The 24,247-nt window shown below is 45.3% G+C and overlaps 1 protein-coding gene across 1 annotated transcript; it reads left to right on the forward strand.

The window, feature by feature from the left end:
- On the forward strand, positions 1-4,128 carry LOC136457454 (phospho-N-acetylmuramoyl-pentapeptide-transferase homolog). Its single transcript, XM_066457480.1, is given in 9 exon segments — positions 1-203; positions 649-726; positions 816-1,060; positions 1,585-1,813; positions 1,815-2,036; positions 2,131-2,195; positions 2,267-2,460; positions 2,859-3,067; positions 3,647-4,128. Coding segments are annotated over 9 exon segments (1,554 nt in total). The 5' UTR covers positions 1-74; the 3' UTR covers positions 3,830-4,128.
- Positions 4,129-24,247: the final 20,119 nt, after the last annotated feature.

Below are 24,247 nucleotides of genomic sequence, written 5' to 3' on the forward strand. Positions count from 1 at the left end.
TCGAACCCACCGATCATCGCCGTCGCCGTCGCCGTACCCTTCTAAAAATACCTCCCGATCATCGTTGTCGAACTATGGCTTCTCCCGCGCACCCCGCGCCCCACCGCCCGCGCCTCCGCATCCGGCGGCCTCTTCGCGCGCAGCCGCCGCCACCGAGGCTGCCTACTCCCTCTTTCTACTCCCGCCGTCCCTCCGCACCCCAGGTGAAGTCCCAGATCCCTCGCCGCCTTCTTCCTCCCCCCGGTAGAGTTCTCCTCGTAATTGTCGCCTTCCTGGCTTTCGTAGAGATGCTTGCGTGAATGCGCGAAGTCAAGTGATCTCCGATTTTTCGCCCTGTTTCACGCGTCAGCAGCATTTTTGCGCGAATTCGCGTGGTTCGATTCGATGCCGTTTTATCGGGAAATTCGCTCGAAATGGTCAGTTTTTTTTTGTAGCAAAAAAAAACTAATGTTCTGCGTAGGTACCTTCATGAACATTACTCAGCTTCTGCCGTTGTGCGTGGGGTAGGATTTGGGACCTTTGTGGTATGAGTTGATCGGTTGTATATTTACTTTATATAAGCCAATGTTTGTCCCTATTAGCTTTTTGTTTCGCCAAAGGGGAACGTTTGAAGTTCTGCAATTAGTCTCAATCGCCACTCTTATGCAGGTATCCCAATTAAGAACCATCGCGTCAAGACCTTCAAGGAGGCGTCATGCCGTTCAAATTGTCACGGCATTTGATGATGTACTGTGATGCCTCTCCACTTTTATTAACAATATTTCACTATGTAGTAGCTTGTATTATGATTTATATTTGACAGTGATTTGGTGCAGGATCCTGGGGATTTCTCGCTGGCGCATGATGATGGGGACTTCTCGCTGGCGCATGATGATGGGGACGAGCAGTTTGGTGTTGCTCCATATTCAAGTGAGAGTGAATGGAGTGATGATGATGTTGTTGTATTGACTGCATTCACGGATGTTGAGTTGCCGATGACAGTCAAGAGCCGGGCTGAGGGCGCACTAACTATAGCTGCCCATAGGCTCGCCACAATTGACAAGGGGCATAAGAAGAGTAGGTAAGAGTGCTAAGACAATTAGCTTTCCATGTTTCGAAAAACAATTAGCTTTCCAGACAATCCTAAAATCTAGTGGTTGAGCACATGAGGTGTGTATTATAGTTTTCCTTCTTTTCTGTATTGGAAAAGGGGCTGTAGAATAGCAGCTTTGCATCTTTTGCTTGGCAGTGCAAGAGGCATATGTGCAATAATTCAGGTGCTTATATGGACAAAGTAATGTACCAAAATAGGAATATGGCTATTTGTTAATTTTTTATGGGACGCGTAGCAATTATTGAACTATCCTGGGATGTGGTATGTGCCTCAGAATATGAAGTACTACTGTCCTACTAGTAGTAGTAGTACAATAAGAGCATGTATGCTTCTATCTTCCAGGTTTAATACTATTTCTCAAGGGAATGTTGCAATTCTTGTTTGTCGTGGTAAATGAAACAGAAAGTATGCCATACTACTAATATGGACAGATAAGCTTTTTCCATCTGATTTAATTAGGTTCTAACTAAGTTCTTTACATCGATTCCCAGAACTCAACAAGGGCTGATGAATAATGTTGGACTGGTTGCTTTCTTAGCAATATTACTTTTCTTTGTCGACTGGTGTTCTTGGAAGATTGTTAGACTACCACTGGACTCCTTTTACTTGACACGCCCTTTTCTAATATCAGCAGTTTTATCAGCACTTGCTGGATTTCTTTTTGCACCAGTCGCTGATAGCCTGAAGATCCACCACTTCCGGAGGAGAGGAAAGTCTGTTTTCTCCGTCAAGTAGAAAGCCAACCCCAGCAATGGGAGGATTATTCTTTGTTCCTGTTGGTATTTTTGTTGCAAAAAGAGAGGTTGGTTCCAACTCGAATGGAATTAATGGAGCAGCTATGATTACCCTCATATTTGCGATGGTTGGGTTGCTTGACGATATTTCGAGTCTTGCGTCAGATGGCAGTCATAAAATACCGCAATGGATAAGGTTCTTGTTTCAAGTGAGTTATTCTTTTCCAAAGCGTCATGTGAAAATATGCCATCCTTTCCTATTACACTGAATTGAACTTTCTTACTATCTTGTGTATTTTGCAGATTGTTGCTGGCATTTACTTCTCTATCTGGTTGGGTTCTGCAGATATTTCAACACCATATAGCATGTAAGCATTTGTGGAACTTATATATGCCTTCCTTCATCTACAGCTTGATTGATTCCAGTTTATCAATGAAGGAAATTTCTGGTTCCTCTGCCTCCTCCTTTTGGCCTTGCACTCATTGGAAAAGTATATATGGTTCTGGCTGCTACATGTTCACTTTCCATGGGGCCGGCAGTAACACTGGTTGATGGTCTTGATGGTTTGGCTGGTGGTATTGCTGCGTTAGCACTCATAGGACTATCTGTTGCAGCTCTCCCGATTTGCTCTGGTAAATTCTTCAGCTTCCTAAGCTATTCAGAGTTTATCAATTCAAATTTTATTTTTTTATAGCATAGTAGCTTCTCCTCATGAAATATGATGGATCGTAGCTTTACTTTGTCCAAAGATTTTTAAGGTCCTGTATTCCATCAACAAAAAAGCGGTTACATTTAGCCTCCTAGCAGACTGCACCTCTGTGCCTTGTCATTCGCATGCCTAATATTAGTAGGTGCACCAAAAAATCAAGATTAGAAATAGTCCTGTTTTGTCAAGCTGTTATACAGTTTTTTAGGTTTTCCTTGCACAAAAGGGTCCTGTGGATGGGAACTATCTTTTTGAGTTTCTAGTTGATCATGTGATGATAGTTTTTCAAAGTTGTAACATAGTCGATTTTCATGATTTCTGCAGAATTCAGTGTTTTTGGAGCATCAATGTCAGGTGCTTGCATTGGCTTTCTTTTTCACAACAGATATAGGGCCTCAGTAGTTATGAGCCGGGTTGGTTCTTTTGCACTCGGAGGAGCAGTTGCCACAATTGCATCATGCAGTGGAATGTTTCTTCCAATGTTAATAGCATGCAGTCTCTTCTTTATTGAGCTACTGTTTGCAATATTGCAGGTGTGTCATTCTGTTGACTACTTCACTTCAATGGTTGCAATTCTAAAAGTGCTCATGCTTCATTATGCTGCGTTTGCATCTGTCTATTTGTTGATCGCTACTCTGAAGTCTGGACCAACTAGCTTGTGTCATCCTCCACATCTTTGTGGACCGTAACCCAGAACACTTGTTCATTGCGTGATGATAATGGAATTTAAAGTATTTCCCAGGATGTGATGAAAGTCCTTTTAGTATCGTTTCTACACCAGTGAGCAGCATAACTTAAGACAAACATAACTAATCTGGCTTTTTCATTTTGCATATTTCTGCTCCTTCTTCCTATCTCCTGCTGAAAGCTAAAGCTATTGTTTCTGTCACATCTCCCTTGTTATATGTGCATTCTGATAGGTTTGCATCACCGGGTCTTATATGTAGGATTATAGCATACCATCATGCAATGTTCGAGTTATGCTACTTAGAATCAAGGGTGCTGCTGTTGAAGTTCAACTAGCATTTGTTTCATTTGTTTGCACTTTTGTAGGGTCATGACCTTCTCAGTTCAGAACATAACCATATGGTCTAATTTCTTTTGGTCCTCAGGTTCCTTTTCATATGGCTACAAATTCTTTCCGCAGAACAAGCAGACATCCCCTGAAAATCCGTCCCTCGCATTACTACCTCAGATTGTTAGGCATAAAGGAACCTTATATTGTGGCTGGTGCATACATGATATCATGCTTCTTAACTCTGTTGGCAGGATACCTTGGCCTTGTTTCAGCATAGATGAGTACACCATTCTTTCATTGTTTTCTTTTTCAGTTGTGGTACATGATATATTTCAGGCAGCCGTAATTGCTTCATTTTTGCCGGATCTGTGTTTCAGTGATATGAAATTAACAGATATAGAGGAACTGTAGAGTGAGGCCTGTAGAATTCCTCAAAAAGGGACCGTGCAGTATACTCCGCTTGTACCGTGAGCTGTTCGTATTTGAATGTAATTTGTTTGTGAGCAAGATGAGTAGTGTTTCAAAATTGAAAATGTATCTACTCAGGCAAGTCTTCCTTTTGCAATGGATCAGTTAGCCTTGCTTGCAAGAAGGAAGTTTAGATGAACTTTAGCCATGGTTAAAGTTTTTTATCCTGTCTAACCCATGCTATTGGTTCCTGAGTCCTGACAGCGCAATTACACGGGGATGGGCCGGTTGATAGGTCCAAAGTACCGGGAATCATTGTTGCTCTTGCTCCCAGTCAGTGCACGTTTAATCGCTCTTTAATATTACACTTTATTATTAGGTATAGATATAGATTCTTATGTTTCAATAGATAACAATGCTGTCATCCATTCTCAACAACAAAAATATGCTATTTTATTATTTATTCTTCGGGGTTTTATTTTGAGTCGCGCAGCCACCACACCGTCCCTACTTGCAGATGGTATGCGATATTGCGACTTATCAGTTTTTTTTCTCTTTTCTTCTTGCGAGAAAGCTTCTTTGTGCCTTCTGTGAGCAGCAACCACACCTTGTTTAAGGCAGCTAAGAGTGGTGTTTTTGCCCCCAACCACACCTTGTTTAAGGCTGCTAAGAGTTGGCAAGTACAGCAAGCTACCTAGAGGTTCAGTTCTATTCAGGAAAAGGCAGATGCTTGATCTTAAATGAAAAGAAAAAACTAGCGGCATCTGATTGATTTCAAAATGAATAAGTCTATTTTGACGACTTAGCTCTTCTATTTGTCAAATTTTGTCCATGAATTTCAATATCCTCTTAATGGTACCTCAGCTATTGATAGTGTTCAATTTTGAGCCGAAGATCCACTTTTAGTGTGGTTTTCAAGCAACGTAGCCATGTTTTCCTCTAAGTTGTCATTTTTTTTTAATTAATTTCGTAGCTGGTCCGGCTCTCTTCTCATGCCCATCTTCCTTTGAACGTAATATAAGTCTACCTAAATATGTCCTGGGTCAAACATTTTTTTAACTCTGCCCAACATCTAGTTTTTTAAGAAAAAAAGATAGTGCATGTTTTCTTCACTAAAGAAAAGAAGCAGCCAGAGAATAATAGTGCTTGATGGAAACTAAAATTGGAAAACAAAAAACAACAATACACATAAAAAATTGGGAGAAATGACTTTCAATGTCCTTAGTCCAATAGCGCTGTTCTGAAATTTCTACTAGATTCTGCCTGTGGGTCACATGACTTCATTTTTATTTATTTCTTTCTTGAATGCGAGGACTGGTCCCATTTTCTACTCGTAGATTCTGCTCCTGCGTCACAATGACTTGCGTGGATCCAGATTGCTGTATATTTATATTACTATTCGCTGTACTGATTTCCATGTGGTTAGTTTATTCTTAATGATTGTACGTGTCAGTTGTTAATTAGAACATGGTCGGGAGCCTTTCCAGGGTTGTTTGCATTGCATCCTCCAGTTGTGGATTGGATCAGCTCTCATGTCCACCTCAGAAACCGTCTACTCCCAATCATTGAATGATTGTGGGCCGGGGGCAGTTTGGACCCAAGACCGGGAAGGAATGACGCGGGCGCGACCGTCCAGGCTGCTAGCTGGGCAATGTCGCTGTAGCATATGAAGGGCCCGTTTGGTAGGACTCGGGCTCCTTCAGCGGCTACCGCGCTGTGTCTGCCAGCGGCCTCATGTGACCCTGCCACTGCGCCGTCTCCACCATGGGGCCCACGTCAGTCAGACGGAGCCGGTGGAAGCTACAATTTTTAGCTCCAACTTACCGCACTCGTACCAGAGAGCGCAAAACCCGGGGCTCCTTCGTCGGAGCACCTCCCTTTCTACCCATTTGACAGTGGGAGCTAAAAAAACAACTTCTGGAGCTAGTTGAGAATGCCTACCTAAGGCGCTCGAAATGGAGAATGGAGATCGTGATGTTGCAAATATTTTAGTAATGTTTGCTTTCGCCGCGGCGGGGCGGTAGGCACACGGAACAGGAACGTCTGGTCACAGCCCGAGCGCTGGCAGAGAAAACGTACTCGCAGCTCGCAAGACCGCGACTCAACTCGGAGCTCGTGGATCGCGAGGTTACCGTGACGGGACGAGAGGGCATTGGTACCCAACTAGAACTGAGTCATTGGATAACCGATCGATAATTATATTGCGACACGACGACTTGTCCTAGGCGGTTGTGTAAAACCATCGCTGAATCACGAGCGAATTCCCTGTGAGCAATTAAAAAAAGATCGTAATTTCCTGTGAGTCACTAAAAAAGTTCGGAACTTCAGCATTACTGCTCTAATTTTTTTTATCCTCCATACCACTGTCGTCAGATTAGGCTCTAACAGTGTCAAACTGTAGTGGAAAAAGTCAAAAATACCTTTAGGTCTAAATATGCCATTAAATTTTTTAGTATCTTAACGATTTTAAATAGAAAAACTCAAAACTAAAAAGTTGTAGATCTCGTCAAGATCTACAATTTTCATATAAAAATTATCTTCATTTAATACCATAAAAGATATGATTTTTCTAAGATATATTAATCATATCAAATTATATTTTTTTGAGGAATTAAATGAAGATAACTTTCTAGTTTTGAGTTTTTCATTTGAAATCGTTAAGATGCTCAAAAAATTTAATGGCATATTTAGACCTAATGGTATTTTGACTTTTCACACCTGCAGTTTGACACCGTTAGAGCCTAATCTGACGGCAGTGGCATGTAGGGCAAAAAAAGAGAGAGAGCTGTGGCGCTGAAGTTCGCTGAACTTTTTCAGTGGCTCAAAAAAATCAATCTTTTTATAATAGCTCACAAGAAATTCCCTCCTGAATAGATAACCGATTGATAAGATTGCGACGCGACGGCTTGTCTCCGGCGGTTGTGTAAAATCATCGACAGTTGTTGTTTTTCTCTCTTTTTTTAAGGAAGACTCACGAATGATATATATCAAGGAAAACAATAGCCTGTACAAAACGACTACTCGACACAAAATAACCTCTAAAAAATAGGAGTACATTAAGTTCAGAACGGTAATCTTCTTCCTTTGATCATCAATTGCCTGTCAAATATTGAAGAACGCCCCGAAAAGATAGTAAAAGAAAGAGACACTTGCAAACACCCTCGCCATATAAGGCTTAGAAGACCGCAAAATCCGCTCGCCGTTGACGATGAGATCTAGTACCTACTTAAAGAACATCGGCTTGAGGAACCCACCAAGAAACATAGGCTTACAATCCTTCACCACAACTGCCATATGACACAAAGTATTGGAGATGCCAGACCTTGCAATAGAACAAACCACCGTAAAGAAAGCCATATGACGGCTTCTCTTGATAAACACAACCACCATAACTGCCATCAAGGTCTGAAGAGAATCAATAAATCTGATAGACTAAACACTCGCTGGTCCTTCGTGTAATTAAATAAGACCAGCGGTCAAACTTAGAGTAAAAAAAGTCAAATGAACTATAAGGAGCGAGTACCAATCAGCCTTCAAGCTTTATGGAAATCAGGCAATCACCGAGAAGCGGGACAGAGTGACCGGCAGATTGCAGTTGATCCGTTCTGTGAGAGCGTCACTTCGTTTCTCCATCAGTCAGGGCTTGGGTGAACCGGTGGGCGGCGGCGATTGGGCAACGGAGTCACGGTGGAAAACGAAGTTGCGTCGCTCCTTTGGAGAACACAAACCGTCGCGGACTCGCGGCATCGCTACTCATGGCATCAATTCTGTACGTGCGAATTGATCAGCTGCTAATTTGCGTCAATTTCGTGGGGCTGTGCAGCCAAATTTAGTCTTCCTTAGTCCTGTTTTTCTTTGCCATCTAACTTTATTTTCGTCGGTGGTCGACGGCGAAAGACTATGGGCCTGTTTGGAAACTCTAGAGCTCTAAGAGCTTTAGAGCATTTTAGTTCACTTTTGAGCTTATGTAAGGTGGACTAAAGTTCAGAGCTAACTTTAAACCACTTTGGAGAAAGTTTAGAGCTCTAAAATTTAGAAAAAAAAATACAAACAGTCTGTCGGTGTTTAATAGACCAACTAGTACATTTATACGATTGTCACACTGTTATATGAAGACAATGGTAGCATCCAAAAGCACGAGGATTTATACTGATTTAGGCCGGAACTATACGTCTAGTCTCAAAGATGATCGAGTGTGTGTTTCTCACTTGAATGCTCTGAAGTTCTTACAATGGTCGGCGACGCGGCAGTGCGTGGGGTAGGGGTAGCGCCGCTCGGCCGGGCAAGCCATAGCAACGGCGGCTCCTTGCGGTCAGGTCAGGGCGACCAGGCCGGCCAAGCGCGGCAGCGTGCGTGCACACGCAGAGTGCGCCAATGCCACGATGGCGTGCCCCGCAACCTGGTGACCGCGCCCAGCCCAGAGGGCTAGCCCGAGAACGTGTTGTGCATGGATTTTAAAGCAGCGACTATCACTAAACCATTGCCTCTAAACCGAAACGGACTTCACCACGATCAAACTGATACATGAGGCTACTCAGCTGGGCTAAAACACCGCATCACCCTCTAACCCAATCTCTCTAAATAAATTGTTAAACTTAGCAATGTCTAGTTGTTGATAAACTTGGAAATTTTCTAAGTTTTGAACTGAATTTGATTTCAATTTACGATTTCTAAGCTATTGGAAATATTAGCAAGTAATATCATTTTTTGACAGCAAGTATTTTACTGTCATCTATAAAGTTTATTTTTAAACTTCATTTAAGTGTCACATGTGTGTTCTATAGTATTTTTGCTCAATGAAAATTGGTTATTTTAGGCTACAAGAAATTTATCAACACCTTCTATCACATGCATTATTACACAAACACAATGCTCGTGACATGATTTAGTAGTTGGTTTAGGGTGTAACACCGAGGGTGTTACACATCGTACAGAAGTTGGTAGCCTCCCCCAAGTCGTTGGTCGTCTCGCTGCTTGCGGAGCTGGTGGCTATGATCCCGAGCTCCAGGATCGTGGCCTTCGTTGGTGAAAGTGCAATCAAGTTCTAATTATGGGTTTTGGTGATAATGACCACGCAATTAGAGAACTAATGAGATTTATCGAGATGACAAGCAGAAAATTTATATTCAAGGATGCTACACGAAATGGAGCAACCCCCAATTACAAATGTGGATGGCTTCAAACTCAAAGGAGGTTTAAATTCTTTTATATTTTAAATTTGAGTATAGGAAAAACCGTACTATAAAGGAGGACACAATGCTTAAGCTAATATGTGCTATCAAGTGCTCAAATAACCACATGCATTCTCAGATTCACAGATAAGACAGTCTACACTTCACTATTACCCTTCCTGTCTTGCGTGGTGCGGCACTACCGTACTTCAAGAGAGGCACTGCCGCAGTGCGGCAGTGCCGCACTTGAGTCATGGCACAAGGAAGCGCCTACGCTGACTTCATCGGGGCAGTGCCGCACTTGAGTCATGGCACAAGGAAGCGCCTACGCTGACTTCATCGGATGTCTCGAGACGTATTAAAAGGTCTCGTCCGACCCCAAGGTTGCGGGCTCTATCTCGTCCAACCTCGAGGCCGCGGGCTCCGTCTCGCTTGACCCCTTGGGTGCAGGCTCCATCTTGCCTAACCCCAAGGACGCGGGTTCCGTCTCGCCCAAAGTCGCGGGATCCGTCTCACCCGACCTTGAGGCCATGGGCTCCGTCTCGTCCGGTCTCTTGGGTGCGGTGACCGTTGGGGGCTGGGGGTATATATACCTTTCCCCTTCCTCCCCAACGTCTCTCTGCCTCTTCTTCCTCACTTCAGCACGTCCGAAACAGAGCAGGAGCTCTCTCTCTCTCTCTCTCTCTTCCTCCATTGTTGACCTCAAGCCCCCAAGCAAATCCATTGATTTTTTCCATCAATCCTTGAGGAAAAAGGGTCTAAAACTCGATTAGAGAGTAGCTCCATTGATTTTCCAACTCTAAAGGCCACTTCACATTTTGGCCAGCGGTTGTGTTTGTTACTCTTGGAGCTTGGCTCCTAGCCGGCTAGAGCGTCGCCCATAGAGCTTGTTAACTTGTGTGGCAGCCTCAGGAGGTTTGTAACCATCTCTTGAAGTTAGTAAACTCACCCCTCATCTCAAAAGTTAAGTCTCTTGATTTGAGAACGAGGAAGGGTTGGAAAGTTCTAAGCCTTAGTGGCTAACGTCAATAACATGGAGGTAGGCAAGCTTTGATGGCGAGCCGAACCACGTGATAAAACATTGTGTCACTTTGTGCTTGATTTACATTACTTGCATGACATATTGTGGTTGAGCTATTACTAGGGTTTCTAGTCGATCTACTTGTGTGTGGTGTTTCTACCACTTCTAACTCTTGATCTGTGATTGTCATACTTGCAGTAAGCTAGGAAATTTCTCCGATCTAAGTTTTTGTTCACGGATTTTGAACTTTGATTCAAAGTTGTCTGCAGGTGCGGCAGTACCGCTGTTCTGGCCTGGCAGTGCCACAGTCTGACAGTGCTGCCCTCCAGAGCAACAGTGCCACTGGGTGAATTTGATAAATGTTTTAGTGTTTATTTTGACAGGCCTATTCACCCCCCTCTAGGCCAACCAGAGATCCTATAGTTGGCTTGGATGGCCTCAAAGTCAAGGCCGCTGTCATGAACCCATCCCGTAGTGGGTGGGGTCATACACCCGTCTCGTCGGGCCATATTTGGACGATGGGTCACAATACTGGCCATCCCTACTTGGTGGTATTGTCTTGTCTTGGCTGCATGGCGCAGGGATGGTGTCTGACCGGACGGAGGGGACTGTTGTCTCATCGGTCCTTGCTGGGTCAGTACGGCGTGCCTGCTCTTGCTAGAGCAGATGCTCCTAGCGGAGCCCAATCTCTCCCCGTCCCTCCAAGGGTCCGGGAGGGGGAGAGATCGTGCGGCGTTGCGCGGTGCGTGGTGAAGGCAGAGGGAAGAGGTCGTGGCCAACCCCCGCCATAGTGCTTGGTCCAGGTCCACACAGCTTAGCTGGGCCTCGATCGTTTAGGCTTATACCAGCTCATGTACCGTGGGCTGCCCAAGCGGTCAACTAATCAGTGCCTTAAGATACCTAGGGTATCATAACCCCGACACAGCCCCTAGGCTTGGGTATTCAGGTTACTCGAATTTTTCGGATCAGGTAGTTCAGGTAATTAGAAATTCAGGTAATGAAAACTGGTACCCAATATTAGCCTCGAAAAATAAATGCTTGAAATTTCAGGTACCCAATAATTCAGGTTCGGGTCCGAATATACTCGATATACCCAAATTCACAGAAAATAAGCAAACTAATAATTTCAGCAGCAATTTGCATAGAATTTGACCAGCAATTTGCACAAAATAATATGTCACATGTAGTTGTTCAAACATAGAGAATCATATACTAATAAAATGATAAGTTCAACTTACAACAAAGTTAAAACAGACAATATGCAATCTTTGGGTACTTCGGGTACCAGAGGATATTACTCGGACTATCCAAACTAATTTCGGGTAATAAAATCGCTACCTGAATTTAGGATCAGGTACCTTGAGTTCGGGTATTTCAGCTTTGGGTTCTGGTAATTCAGGTATAAGTAACGGGTAGCGAGTATTTTGCCCAGGCCTAGGAAAGACGAACCGGTATTCTACACTTACGGGTGACAGGTGGGTAAATTTTACGAAGTTTTTCCTACACAACCACTGAAAACAAAGTCCGGACCGGCTATGAAGTTTCTATTGCGTGAAAGCTGCTTTTGGACAAAGCAGTTAGACCAGGATATGTTCTTTGATTGGGTTTAAGCAAAAGCCAACCAGAGGACTGGACCTCGTCGGGAGGTTTCAGACTTTCAGGGTTCTTTGGCTCTTTGCATCCTCCAGTAGTGGATCAGCGTCACCTCAGAAACCGTCTACTCCTAATCATTGCATGAATGTGGGCCGTGGGCAGTTCGGACCCAAGACATTGAATGACGTGGGCGCGTCCGTCTAGCGGTTCAGGCGGCTAGCTGGGCAATGTCGCTGTAGTATATGAAGTGGAGAATGGAGAGATCGTGATGTTTCAAATATTTTTGTCCCAACGCTAATTTTATCGTCGGGCTTTGCAAATTAGCTTCCTCCCTCGCTAAAGCGATCCAATTTTATTTTTCGGAGAGTCAAACAATTTTAATAAACACTAAAGTAATTCAATTCTTATTTTTCAATAAGTCAAACCGTTTTAAGAATGACTGAGAACATCTCCAAGAGTCTTTTTAAATCTGATGCTCTAAATCATCATTTGAAAAGTCATATGCATAAAAATCGTGTTATATATCTTTTTACTCTCCAATAGTTTTTTTATGTCCCATGCACACTCTAGAGCCGTTCTTGTTTTCTATTTCTGGCAAGCGAGAAATATAGAATAAAAGATGACTATATTTAGAAAATTATTTAAAGAAGATGTTGGATGGTAGTTTTTCATCAAAATCTATATTTCTGGCAATTATAAAGGATATAGAGAGTTTCTTGGAGTTACTCGAAATCTATAAAATATGAGTAACTACCAAATAAGTAAAATTAATTTAGTCAAACTTGAGGGTCATTATTCCAAACAGACCGATCTTCTTCTTCCACCCGTAACGATCTTGTTCGACCTTGAGTGGCCTGATGGAGGCTTCACGCGGGCTACCAAACAGGCCCATAATAATCTTCTTCGACCCTGAGTGACGGCCTACTAGTCGTGTGTACACTGTGTAGTATTATATGCATCCGAATCGAATGAAAATCTGATAGGTCAGCAAGGGGATGGGAATTCAAATAATTATTAGGAAGAGCCGGCAGATAGACCGTCATTGCAAGACAAGATCAAGCGACTTGAGGTTGGGGTTGCGTTATTGCTGTGCTGCTGTGCACGACTCAGTCACAGGTACGTAGCCGCCTAGCTTGCACTGTCGCGAGAGGAGCACCTCACGTATACTCAGCGAGGCGTCTGTAAAGATGGCAACAGGCACAGATTACCTACGTGCCCGCGGGCATAAACCCGCTAAGGCGAGGGTACGAGTTTAGAGTTGTGCCCACGGGCATGGGCGAGGACATGTAATTGAACCAGATGGGTAAAGTCTGGCGGGTACAAAAAAAAACTTGTACCCGTGCCTGCTAGACCCGTGAACCCGCTCCAGAGCCCTGACATGTGGGCCCCCTATGCCAATAGTTTATAAGAAAGCAAACTCTAGGATTCATGTTCAGCATTTCTATTCTTTTTCCTCCAGCTCCCCACCCCAGCCATCACAGCCCACAGCCCAGGCGGCCAGGCGCCAGGCCGCCAGCACCACTGCGCCACCACAGCCCAGATCCTGTCCGCCAGCGACCAACGCCAACCCATAGACGAGCTTTGGCCACCAGTAGTCCGGCGCCCTACATCTGACTCGCCGGAGCACAGGACCTCACCGTGTCCAGCCGGATCCCTTCCAGTGATTGATTTTTCTTCAATCCCCTTCGTCCCTACTACTGATTTGTACTTATGTTCCATGTGAGCATTGCGGTAGTTGATGTTTGTATGGTCAGTAGCTAGTTATGTACATCAGTTCAGTTCTGAGAATTTTACATGTTCATGTAGTTCTGAGGATTTGTGATGGACAACCCTGGAAGTTGCACGCAGCCTGGAAGTAGCACACAACCTGGAAGTAGTTCTGGGCCTTCTGGACCTGTCCCTGTTATTGCAGTTGACCCTGAAGTGATCCATGTTGATGATGAACCTGAGGAAGATGGGGCTGGTGGTGGTGTAACTCAGTCACAAGGCTCACAGAGGAAGCTTACTTCTGCAGTTTGGGCAGATTTCACAAGAGTTTGTGATGATGACGGTGTGTGGAAGGCTAAATGTAAGCATCGCGGCAAGAAACTTTCAGCAACAACATGGAATGGTACGAACCATCTACGTACTCATGTGAAAATTTGTATCTATAGAAAAAAGCCAGGTGATAAAGTGCAAACAAACTTGAGGTTTGCAGCCACTAAGAAGGGGGCAGTGCCTGTAGAAAATTATGTTTTTGATCAAGAGGTAGCTAGGAAAGCACTTTACTCTATGATTGTATTACATGAGTACCCTCTGTCCATTGTGGACCATCATGGATTTCGCAAAATTGTTAGTGCATTGCAACCCTTGTTCAAGATAGGTACTAGAAACACTATGTCGAGGACCGGGTACCCTAAGAGGAGGAGCTAATGACCATCAACATTGGAGTCATCCGTGCGATCAAGAGCACGACTACACCTCTTGCTGGGCTTCTCCTCGTCCGGCCACCAAGGCCAGGGGCTTTGCCTCGTCCGATCTCGAGAGTTGACTCCGCCTCGGTGGCCACTACGATCACGGGCTCCGCCTCGTCCGACCCCCGAGGGCTGGTTTCACCTCGGCTGACTCCCGAGGGTTGGCTCCACCTCGTTCGACCCCTGAGGGTTGGCTTCGCCTCGCCCGACGTCTAAGGGCTGGCTCCACCTCACTCGATCCCTCGGGCATGGATCTTTACGGAAGCTCACGACAACCACTACGGTCCAGAAGGTGTGACCCAAGATCAAACTTCTGGCATCATGCTAGGAGCGGTCACATCTCAACACGACCCATCCACACAACATGTCATTCTAGGGAACTCGCATCGCCCATAGTAATGAATGCGCGGTCACTGTGCTGCCTACTCCCTATACGACCGCTGATCAACACGATGGTTCGTCGCGCCGCCCGCCAGGACGGAATGGGACGTGACAACCCGCTAATAATGCCAGGACATGGGATCGTCAGCGGACAGGCGCCCGACATGGCCCTATCATGGTCAGCCGACATGCGCCCGACATGAGGCTGTCCCTGTCACCGCCTGCCATGTCTACAGGGCCCGCACGGAGGAAAAGGAAGTCTCGGCGACCTTGAAGGACTTCATTTGCCTCTTGTTTTCCTTTTTTCTCCCATCTGTAACCTGTGCTCTCCCTTGGCCTATAAAAGGGAAAGCAGGGCACCCCTCTAAAGGCATTAGTTCACCACATCGCACCTGACACCACATCACAATAGAACCACTAGCATCGAACCTCGAACACATAGCTGAGCAGCGACCGAGCTCCCGGCACCCATTCGGTCTTTCCATCAGAGACTTGAGACCTGTCCCTCTCTCACCTGTTTATAATCTCTACTACGAACTTTTCAGTGCTAATAATATGAGCAGTAGCCATGAACTAGACATAGGAACATTCTGCCCAAACCAGTATAAACCTTGTGTCTTTTTAGCACACCATCCAGGCCAGACGCGTAATAATACAAATTTACTCGTTTGTGTTTACTCGAAACAACGATAGTTGGTGCACCAGGTAGGGGCCTTTTGCGCATCACGACATCAACACTAGGTTTCGGATGGCTAATCGCAACGACAGCTGGGTCCCGGGCGCGCACATGCGCTTTGGGGACCTAAACTTCATCACCACGGCAGAAGGAGAATTGGCATGGGCTCCCACCGCCACCTTGCCTCTCTGCTCCATTGGTCTTAGCGCAATGGCCGAGGTGCTGGAGGAGCTGCAGCTGCATGCACTGGAGGTCCGCACCGCCGGAAGCGACCAACCCCTCAACTTCGACTACGGGAGGCTAGAGCGCCAGCTCAGCACCTTCCTAGGACCTTGACCGTCTCGGGAGGACCTGCGTCACCTCACTTTTTCGCTCGCCAACATCATGACACGGCTTGACGAAGGAGAGCCGCTCTCTCCGAAATACCTCGTCCGGAGTGCCCCGACCATGCTCCCATGCGGGTCACACAGCGTGGTTTCAGTGCATGAATGTCACAACCCTTGTCGTGATGAACGTGACACCCTTAACGCCCTTGGGCGCGACGTTCCCTCAGAACAACCTGACGAGGACGTGTCGATCCACCAGGCACAGCAAGGCGGCAGACCACGTGCCGCGGTTCTAGAGCATGAACGTCTCGGCCTCCACCACGACACATGTGACATCCTTAATGCCCATAGGTGTACCTACGACGAGGAAAGGGAAGGGGCCAGCCGCGGCTACCACCCACGTTGTGGCGGATGCTATGACAGCAGCGAGGACCAAAGCCCGAGCCTTGGCTTCTCAAGACCTTAGGCCTTTGGCCAATGTGTCCTCAAAGGCAAGGCGAAGCAGGACGAGGACACCGGCGAAGGCACCTCCAACCGTCCAACAACAAGAAGAAGAACAAATAGTGGCGTGAGGGCTCGCTCGTGGCCAACGCCGACTGCAAGGGGGGCTGGAAGCCCGCAGAGGGTACCCTGGGCCACTTCGAGAAGCTGCTTGAAGGGCCATGTCCGAACCATGCTTTTCCCATCAAGCACCTATACAAAGACTGCGTCCATGTGAAGCGGTTCTTGTCTAAAAGCTCCAACAAGGCGGAGCATAGGACGGAGCCCAGCTAGATGAAGTGTGCGACGTCGCCCTCCTTCGCTCGACCAAGTACGCAAGGACCGCCACAAGCTTGTCCCCGCCATAGGGGGACCGTATGTCATCATGGAGATGCTCTGGCCAGGTGCCTACAAGCTCAAGACCATCAACGGCGAGGTCTTTGTCAATGCCTAGAACATCGAGCAGCTACGTCGCTTTTACCCTTAATAAATGTGTAATTTCTCTTATTAGTTCTGTTATCAAAACTCCTCAACCTTTAGTGACACTCAGGGGCTAATAAGAGCATATATTTTCGGTATACAGTATCTACGTTCGACCCTTTCTCACGATTAAGACCTAAAAGCGAAGTTTGCGAAAATAAACCCTGCATAAAACTGGTCGAACTACAAGAAACCTACGCCTCGGCGGCTATGGTGCCTTTGCTTACCAGTGTAATCAGGGTTTCTTTTCAGCACCCCGGGCTTTTTACCTTAGCCACTGAAAGAGTAAGTACACGTTTAAGAGTCTATTCGCCTAGCAAACATTCTCTGTGCCTGACCCCCTTTCACGTTAAGACCTAGGAGCTAGGGATGCGGGAACAAGCTCTGAGTATAACTAGTCGAACTACAAGAAACCTACGCTCCAGCAGCTACGGCGCATTTGCTCACCAGCATGATCAGAATTGGCTCACCCGCACCCCGAGCTTTTATGACCATTAACGACGAAAAGGGTCAGAATGCACTAACCTTCTTATACAAAAAGGGGAGAAGAACTAAAAAGCTACTTCACTACAAAAAAATTTAAAGAGCTTGTCTGCTTAATATGAGTTCATCGCCTGGCTTAGCTGTCTAACTAAGTTTTTGGGTGAGATGTTCTCAACCCATATCTCCACAGGTAAATCTTGTCCTAGTGGGTGACACAGGTCGATCAGACGGCTTGGCCGCTACCGAGGGACAGGAAGGGGGCAAAAGGATGCCCCACGCATGTTATGTTGACCCTATCATGAACAACGGTAAAAGCTCTCTGACCCCATCACTCGTGGTAAAAGCTCTCTAACCCCATCACCCGAGTAACGGCTCAAAGCTGCTACCGAGAAATGGGTCACCCTTATTTTACGCATTAATTTTGCTACCGAGCCTCCGACCCCAGCAATGGCGGGGGGTCGGACTTCGCTCGGGAGCTGGCAAGAGCGTCTATTCTATAGACATTTTCTATGCACGACCTCTCCTTATGTTAAAAACTGGAGGCATGGTGTGCGGGCATAAACTTTGAGTGAACCTGGTCAGACTGCAAGGACCCTACGCCCCAGCGGCTACGGCGTCTTTGTGCACCAGCGTGTAACACCCCTAGTATTACAAGCTCCTTTAGCACCACGATTTAGGCCTAAGACAAATATTTGAAATGAGTTTCTCGGAATTTCTGATTTAAAAGATACTTGATGCGAAGTGAATCCTGTGTGGCTTAGTTCGTGGGCTCAAATAAACGCCCAAGTTAAATTACTCAGTGCGTAGAAATATTTAGGAATGTCGAACGACGATGTCAGCGAACGGTTTGTACTGTTAGATTAAGCATGAAAAGCAACTTTTATAAATAAAATAAAATCCATTAATAAATAAAATGATATATATATACTCATGTGTTTATTTTGATAAGCATACTCAGTGAAATGTTTTGGCCTAGTGACATATTTACGTTTATGTATAAACTAGTTTTAGTCCCTAGATAAATTGGTAACATAACCGCGACAACTGCCGTCCTGACCGTTTGGATCCCTCAAATTATTGCATCGTTGTAACACCCTCGGTGTTACGCCTTAATCAAAACACTAAACCATATCATGAGCATCATGTTTATGTATTATTGCATGTGGTAAATGGGAAATTAAATTTTATTGCACTAATTCTCAAATTGAGCTCTAATTTACTCCTTGACCAAATACTCTCCAGCACAGCTCAATTCACTATTGTCATCCTGATGCAACTCCAGCTCTTATTATTCTTCTCCTCCTTAATTTCCCATGCACGCACTCGGCACTCGCAAGCCCGCGAATCACGCTTCAGTATATTCTTTGGCGAGACGCCGTGCTTTTTACTTTATCATGTCAAGCAAGTTAAGTTGGCAGCACATGACCGACTGGCGGCAACATCGCACACGCTACGCATTAATCTCACGCACAAGCTCGGCCCGCTGAGCACTCCATTTGCTCGCTGCTCAGTTGCTTTGCAAATGAAGGGTAGACATATTTTCCACATTTCAGCAATGTAGCAACATAGAAAAGAGCACTCCATTTGCTCGCTGCTCAGTCGTGCACAGGCAGCGTTTTTTTACCTTTAAGCAAGCTAGTTAGCCACTAACCTTATGATGCATCGCTATCACGCCTTCGTGTCTCCTACCTTTAAAAGGATATGCCGAGCCACCGAGCCATTCCGTCCCGTTGCTTACTTGCTTATCTCAAATCAAGTTTCTCTGTTCTTATCCGTGAAAGCTGCGTCTATCAATTTCTCCCGAGCTGCAATAATCAGCTATGGTAGCTAGTCTGCAATTGATCTTCTCATTCTCTAATGTTTCCTTGACCTGTGGTCTCCTCCCCAACTAATTCCTTAACCTACATGAATGAACCAGCACCCCACCACCAAGCACGTTTAGCCCAAAGCACACTCCAGTCCTGATGTGCTCATTAAGTCCAAAGACCACTCAAAGTCCATCATTTGAATTAATTCACTCATGACCAAAGACCCACTCCAAGTCCATCACGTGAAATCCAATTCACATGACCAGCTAGCCAAATGCCAGCTCCACCTCCAGCCCCGTGTCTCCTACCTATAAAGGACATGCCAAGCCCGCTGAGCCATTCCACTCCGCCGCTCACCATCTTACTCTCTAAATCGAGTTCCTCTGTTCTTGCCTAGGAAGGCTATGCTCTGCCGATCTCCCTCTTCGAGCTGTAATCGATCGAGGTAGCTAACCTATAAGGATTCCTTCATTCTCCTTCTCCATTATTTCTAGACTCACAGTCACGTGCTGGTCAACAAGTCCAATAGCATGATTAGCCTCCTCCGATAATATCATTTTCTTCATCTCTAGAGCTCATTTGAATTTATTTATTTATGGTGAAATAAATTTTGTTAGATTTCTAAATTCATGATCTATCTGTTAGTGTAATTAGTTCGTATGGTTCTGTAATGTTTTAGGGTTACTTATTAATTCTGGGTTGCTTGTTAGTATTATGGTTATTTAGAGAATGAAATTTTTTGTGATGCATTGGTAGAAGTGCTAGCCCTAAAATTCATTGTATTATTATGTGCTCACTGTAATTTTTGTGGCCTTAGAATAGGTTGATAAATATGGTAGCTAGTGCACCTTGTTTTATCATATATATAGTAAATTGATATTAACAATAAGGATGCCTTTAGTTGCTAAGGTAATACATGAAATGTTTTATACCTGTTTAGTGGGGAATAATAGGTAACTTTGCGTATTAGTCATTAGAGTTAGCTTAGTAGCCTGGTAGATGTATTCTTATTTTAAGAGTTGTTGTTGCCGTATTACTACGCGTTGCATCATCATTTCATGCATGTAGATAACGAGTGGGTAGAGTTCGTGACTACGGGCGAGCAGGAGTACGATGAAGTCATCGAAGAGTATGAGGAGGAGATCCTCGTGTAGGAGGACGTTTCGGAGCCACCCGTCACTGACTTTGCTGACACCGTGCCCGCTGAAGGCAAGCCCCGGTGCATAACCCCTATTTTGCTGCAGTTTAAATTATATTTGTGCATTAAGTTTTAAGGGGTTGAATGAAACCCACTTGCATATATATCTTTATCCTATGAGTCTTACTAGTATGATATGATCGTGTAGAATGCTATGCTATAGGACTCCGGTAGAAGTCGAGTGATTGCCTATCATTCGCGAGAGATAGGAAATATATTACTGTATTATTATCACTTGGAAACTATAAATGGTGGAAAGAAAAAATGGTGACCGGGTAGGGATATAGTTTGGGTATTGGTGGGTGTAAGAGGTTGTGTCACCGTGGAAGCGGGGCATGGCTTGGTTACACTGTTTTCCCTATCCATGTCAATTAAGAACCGATCGTTGCATAAGGCTCTAGGCAAGTCACAGACTTATTATCCCGAGCACATACTTGGGTATGGGCGCTGGAAAGACTTGTTGCTCTCATGTCGCGGATCCAGCTCTTTCTGGACTGACTGTCAGGGTTTATTTTTGGTGGAGGAGGTCCTTGCACCGCCCTGAGTCCGAGACTCAGGGGTGGGGGCTTGGAGTCCCAGTTTAGACGGGGACCTAGACACCCGGGACAGGAGGGTGATGGGTTGGTCCTGCTTATGCCTTGGGTACAAACAGGGGCGTGTGTTTTTGGGGTATCTAGCTAGGGGCATTGATTCACGAATCGCCGGGAAATTTGGTATGGCTCGTCTGCAGCCTAGCACCGTAGTAAGAACTAAAGATGAAAGATAGAAGATGGAAAAAAAGAAACTCTGATTGTTTACCACCTGCTTGAAAGTAGCACATGTGCTTACATAGAATGGTTAGTTAATGAACCAATGCTGTCGTTTATTAAAAATCGAATATAAGGATGCATGCTTAGTAATGCTTCATGCAAATGCAATCAACCCACAAGCCAAACAGCCTTGCATATCCTTGGAGTCTTCTCTTTTCTCCTATCGAGTAAGTCTTGCTCAGTACAATTGAGTACTCAGGGTTTTATTCCCTCTGTTGTAGGTGACAGGTGGAGGCTTGAGCTGACTCTTGTGTGTGGATTCCTCCTGGTAGGCTCAGAGAGGATTTCCTTTACGCTTCGATTGTAGTGTTTATTTATAACTCTCACCAAATGTTTTTATAAATGAAAGCTCTGTTGTCATAGCTTATATACCAATGCTTCATCGTGCCATGAATACCTATTTATTTCCGCTGTAACTCTGTTCACATGTTTATATTCCACTGTTCAATTAAAATGTTCGTAACTATGATAATGTGATTACATTCCGTTGTTATAATAATAAATATTGTACTCTAATGTTGTATTAAAAGTGATGTAAGAAATGATTAAGAATGATATAAGCTTTATTCTCTCATTTGTGATCCTAATGGCGAAAATATGGATTTTCAGGTTCTCCCATGGGGTGTGCCTGACAGAACCGAGTAATTTAGTGTCCTCCTTTGAGTGCTTAGTGTCTAATTGAAGACGAGCACTCCTAAGAGGCATTAGATTAGGCGGTTTTGCCATAGGTTATATCAGAGCACAAATGAGGAAATAAGGCTTCAAAAACCTTTTCTAAAATAAAATTCGACAACAAATTATTTTTAAAAGTTAGGATGTTTGTATGCGAAGTTATATAAGTATGCCCTATTACTATAGTTATGTATCCAGGATAGAGGGCACTCTGCTGACTTGGGTAGGCTTAATCAATTTTTCTACAGGTACACTAAGTCGAGCATAGTCCGATAGTTTCGACTAGCTACAGGAAGAGAACGTTGTGCCAAAAATCTGAGAACGGTTGTCCTATATGTTGGCAACAGTGGAAGGACGTATAGGACGTGCATCCATGCATATCCTGTTTGTGTATTGTAGCGCTTGTATTGCTTGTGGATACGCCCTCCATAGGTGTCACGCGTGTTGTATTGTGCACGACTGACTCATTCCTGTTCCTGAGTTAGGTCTGCACTGTGGCTTCGTGCTCCGCGTTCGCCTATGGTTCACGCCTATCGTGACCCATGTCTCCCCATACTCCTTTTCTGCACTCTTGTCAGACCCTTGCTCCGTAGTCGTACTAGTCAGTAATGGCGTTGCAAGTCGCTCACCTCGAACACGCGGAATTTGGTTGATTTGTCGTAGTGATCCTGTGCGGGAACCCCGGTGGACCACGTCAGGACCACTAAACGCTCCGCCTTTATAAGAAGAGCCTGACTTAACCTTGGTACCACCACTCGGCGCACTTTAGCTCACTTAGCTTTTCCTTTTAGCAAGCTTTTTGCTTAACTTTCCTCACCACCACCGCCAGAAATGGCAGGAACCTAGGTTAGTAGTTACTGCCTTAACGTTGAGGGTTTTCCCCGAATCCTACATGCCATATAACAAAAGCTTGAGGTCAGAGATCATCCCGAGTATGAGGGCCATGAGTATGAGGAACATGGCACCGAGCGGTGTGAGGTTACCATCTACATCAGGAAGAGTGAAGAGTTCCCCGACCTCACTGAAGCTTGGAGTGTGACCGCAACCAGATTTTGCTTCATCGATACCTACCAGGTTGTGGCCCATAAAGCGTTGCAGTACCTTTGCCAGGTCTATGAAGAGCCCATTGCCCGTACCCCCATGCGGTTCTTTCCGCCTTTGGACAGGAATCGGCGAGCATAGAGGGCTCGCATGGAGGCCTTACAAGGGCAGGATGCCCAAGAGAACAGTCCTACCATGGTGCACTTGACCACGTACCTGCTTGCTCTAGATGAGCAGTATGACTAGCAAGCCTTGGAACTAAGGATCTGCCTCCGTCGAGCCGAGGAAGCTGAGATCTTCACCCGGATGCTCGAGGTGTAGCTCACTGAAGCACATGCCAGTGCTACAGCTACAGAGAGTCGGGAGACTGCCATGTTGGAAGCTCTGAAGGAGGCTAAGGACCAGCATGTCCATCAGCTATGTGAGGCCTATCTTGTCACTAGGGCCAAGCGGAGGACGCTGGCTGCTGAAAGGCAGGATGCCCCGATCTTGGAAGGGATCCCTATCCACTCGCCAGAAGGAAGGAGAATTGGTGTGGCAGTACCGCCAGCACCTCCACCCTCAGAAGTGTCAGAAGTAGAGCCCTTGGTTCCTCTCACTCAGCCACTACCATGAGAAGATGTAGATTAGTTACCTTGGGATGCAGTACCCGTAGTAGTAGTGCTTTTCATCGCTGTCCTCCGGTATTGTACTCTTCCCGTAGTTGTTGAGATCATCCGACCATAGGCGAATGCTGTGTTGTGAATGGGAGCCTGAATGCCTATACGTTGTACCTGTATAAGACTGTTGCAATATGCATTTTATTTATTTCGCTGTGTTTATTGTGTTCATCTACCTTAAGTTCCGTTAGATATGCTTAAAGTTTTCAAGGGCGATGTTAGGTGGATTGCAAGAGAAGTAGACATTCAGATGCCAACAGATCAGCCATGGACATAGGACACATTATTGACTAATTATGGATGTCCCAGCAGAACACTTGAATCTCTTTAAAACAAATCCGCCATTGGATTTGAATTCCTTATCCCTTGTTGTGAAGGGAACCTTTGTTGTTTGGATTTTCTCTTGTAATACTCCCCTTATTCTATGGTCTGTGACCCTACTGCCTTCATGGCGTGTAAGTTGGTAATAGTTGTCTGGTTAAAAGCTTATGGTGCCGTGATGAAACTGAGAGCCCTCTATGGAACAGCTGCCATATGGTGACGCTACTCGGCATGCGCTGGTATCGAGGTTGTTGACCATGTACTTTTACCAAGTTACACCGCCATACCGCTTTTGCTACAAATAATTTCCTTGAAAAGGTTCAGGTGTTCAAACGGGAAATCCACAACAGGATGATGACATAGTGTTCTCTCAAGGTAAGCAAGAGGAGGTGGTTTTGGAGGAAGAACATATGACATGGTCTTAGTCTACATGAAAGACGGATGTGGTCGAGTAAAGGAAAGAAAAAGAAGAGTAGTAAGGGAAGTTAGCCTTGGATAGTCAGGAGTAATTGTAAAAGCCTGAGTGGATGTCATGTCTTAAGCCTGGTTTAGTTGACCGCGCTATGCATGCTGGGTTGTTTCGCTGTGTGCCCCATGAACGCTGTCTGTATCGGGCCCTTAGCTCCCCGCACGTGGGCACGATATCGTGCCACACTCGTCGTCCTTGTGCACTGTGCGTTTTCCTTTTCCCCAGCATCCTGTCAGCTCTCGACTC

Source organism: Miscanthus floridulus, chromosome 6 (genome assembly GCF_019320115.1).
Source record: "Miscanthus floridulus cultivar M001 chromosome 6, ASM1932011v1, whole genome shotgun sequence".
NCBI lineage: Eukaryota > Viridiplantae > Streptophyta > Magnoliopsida > Poales > Poaceae > Miscanthus > Miscanthus floridulus.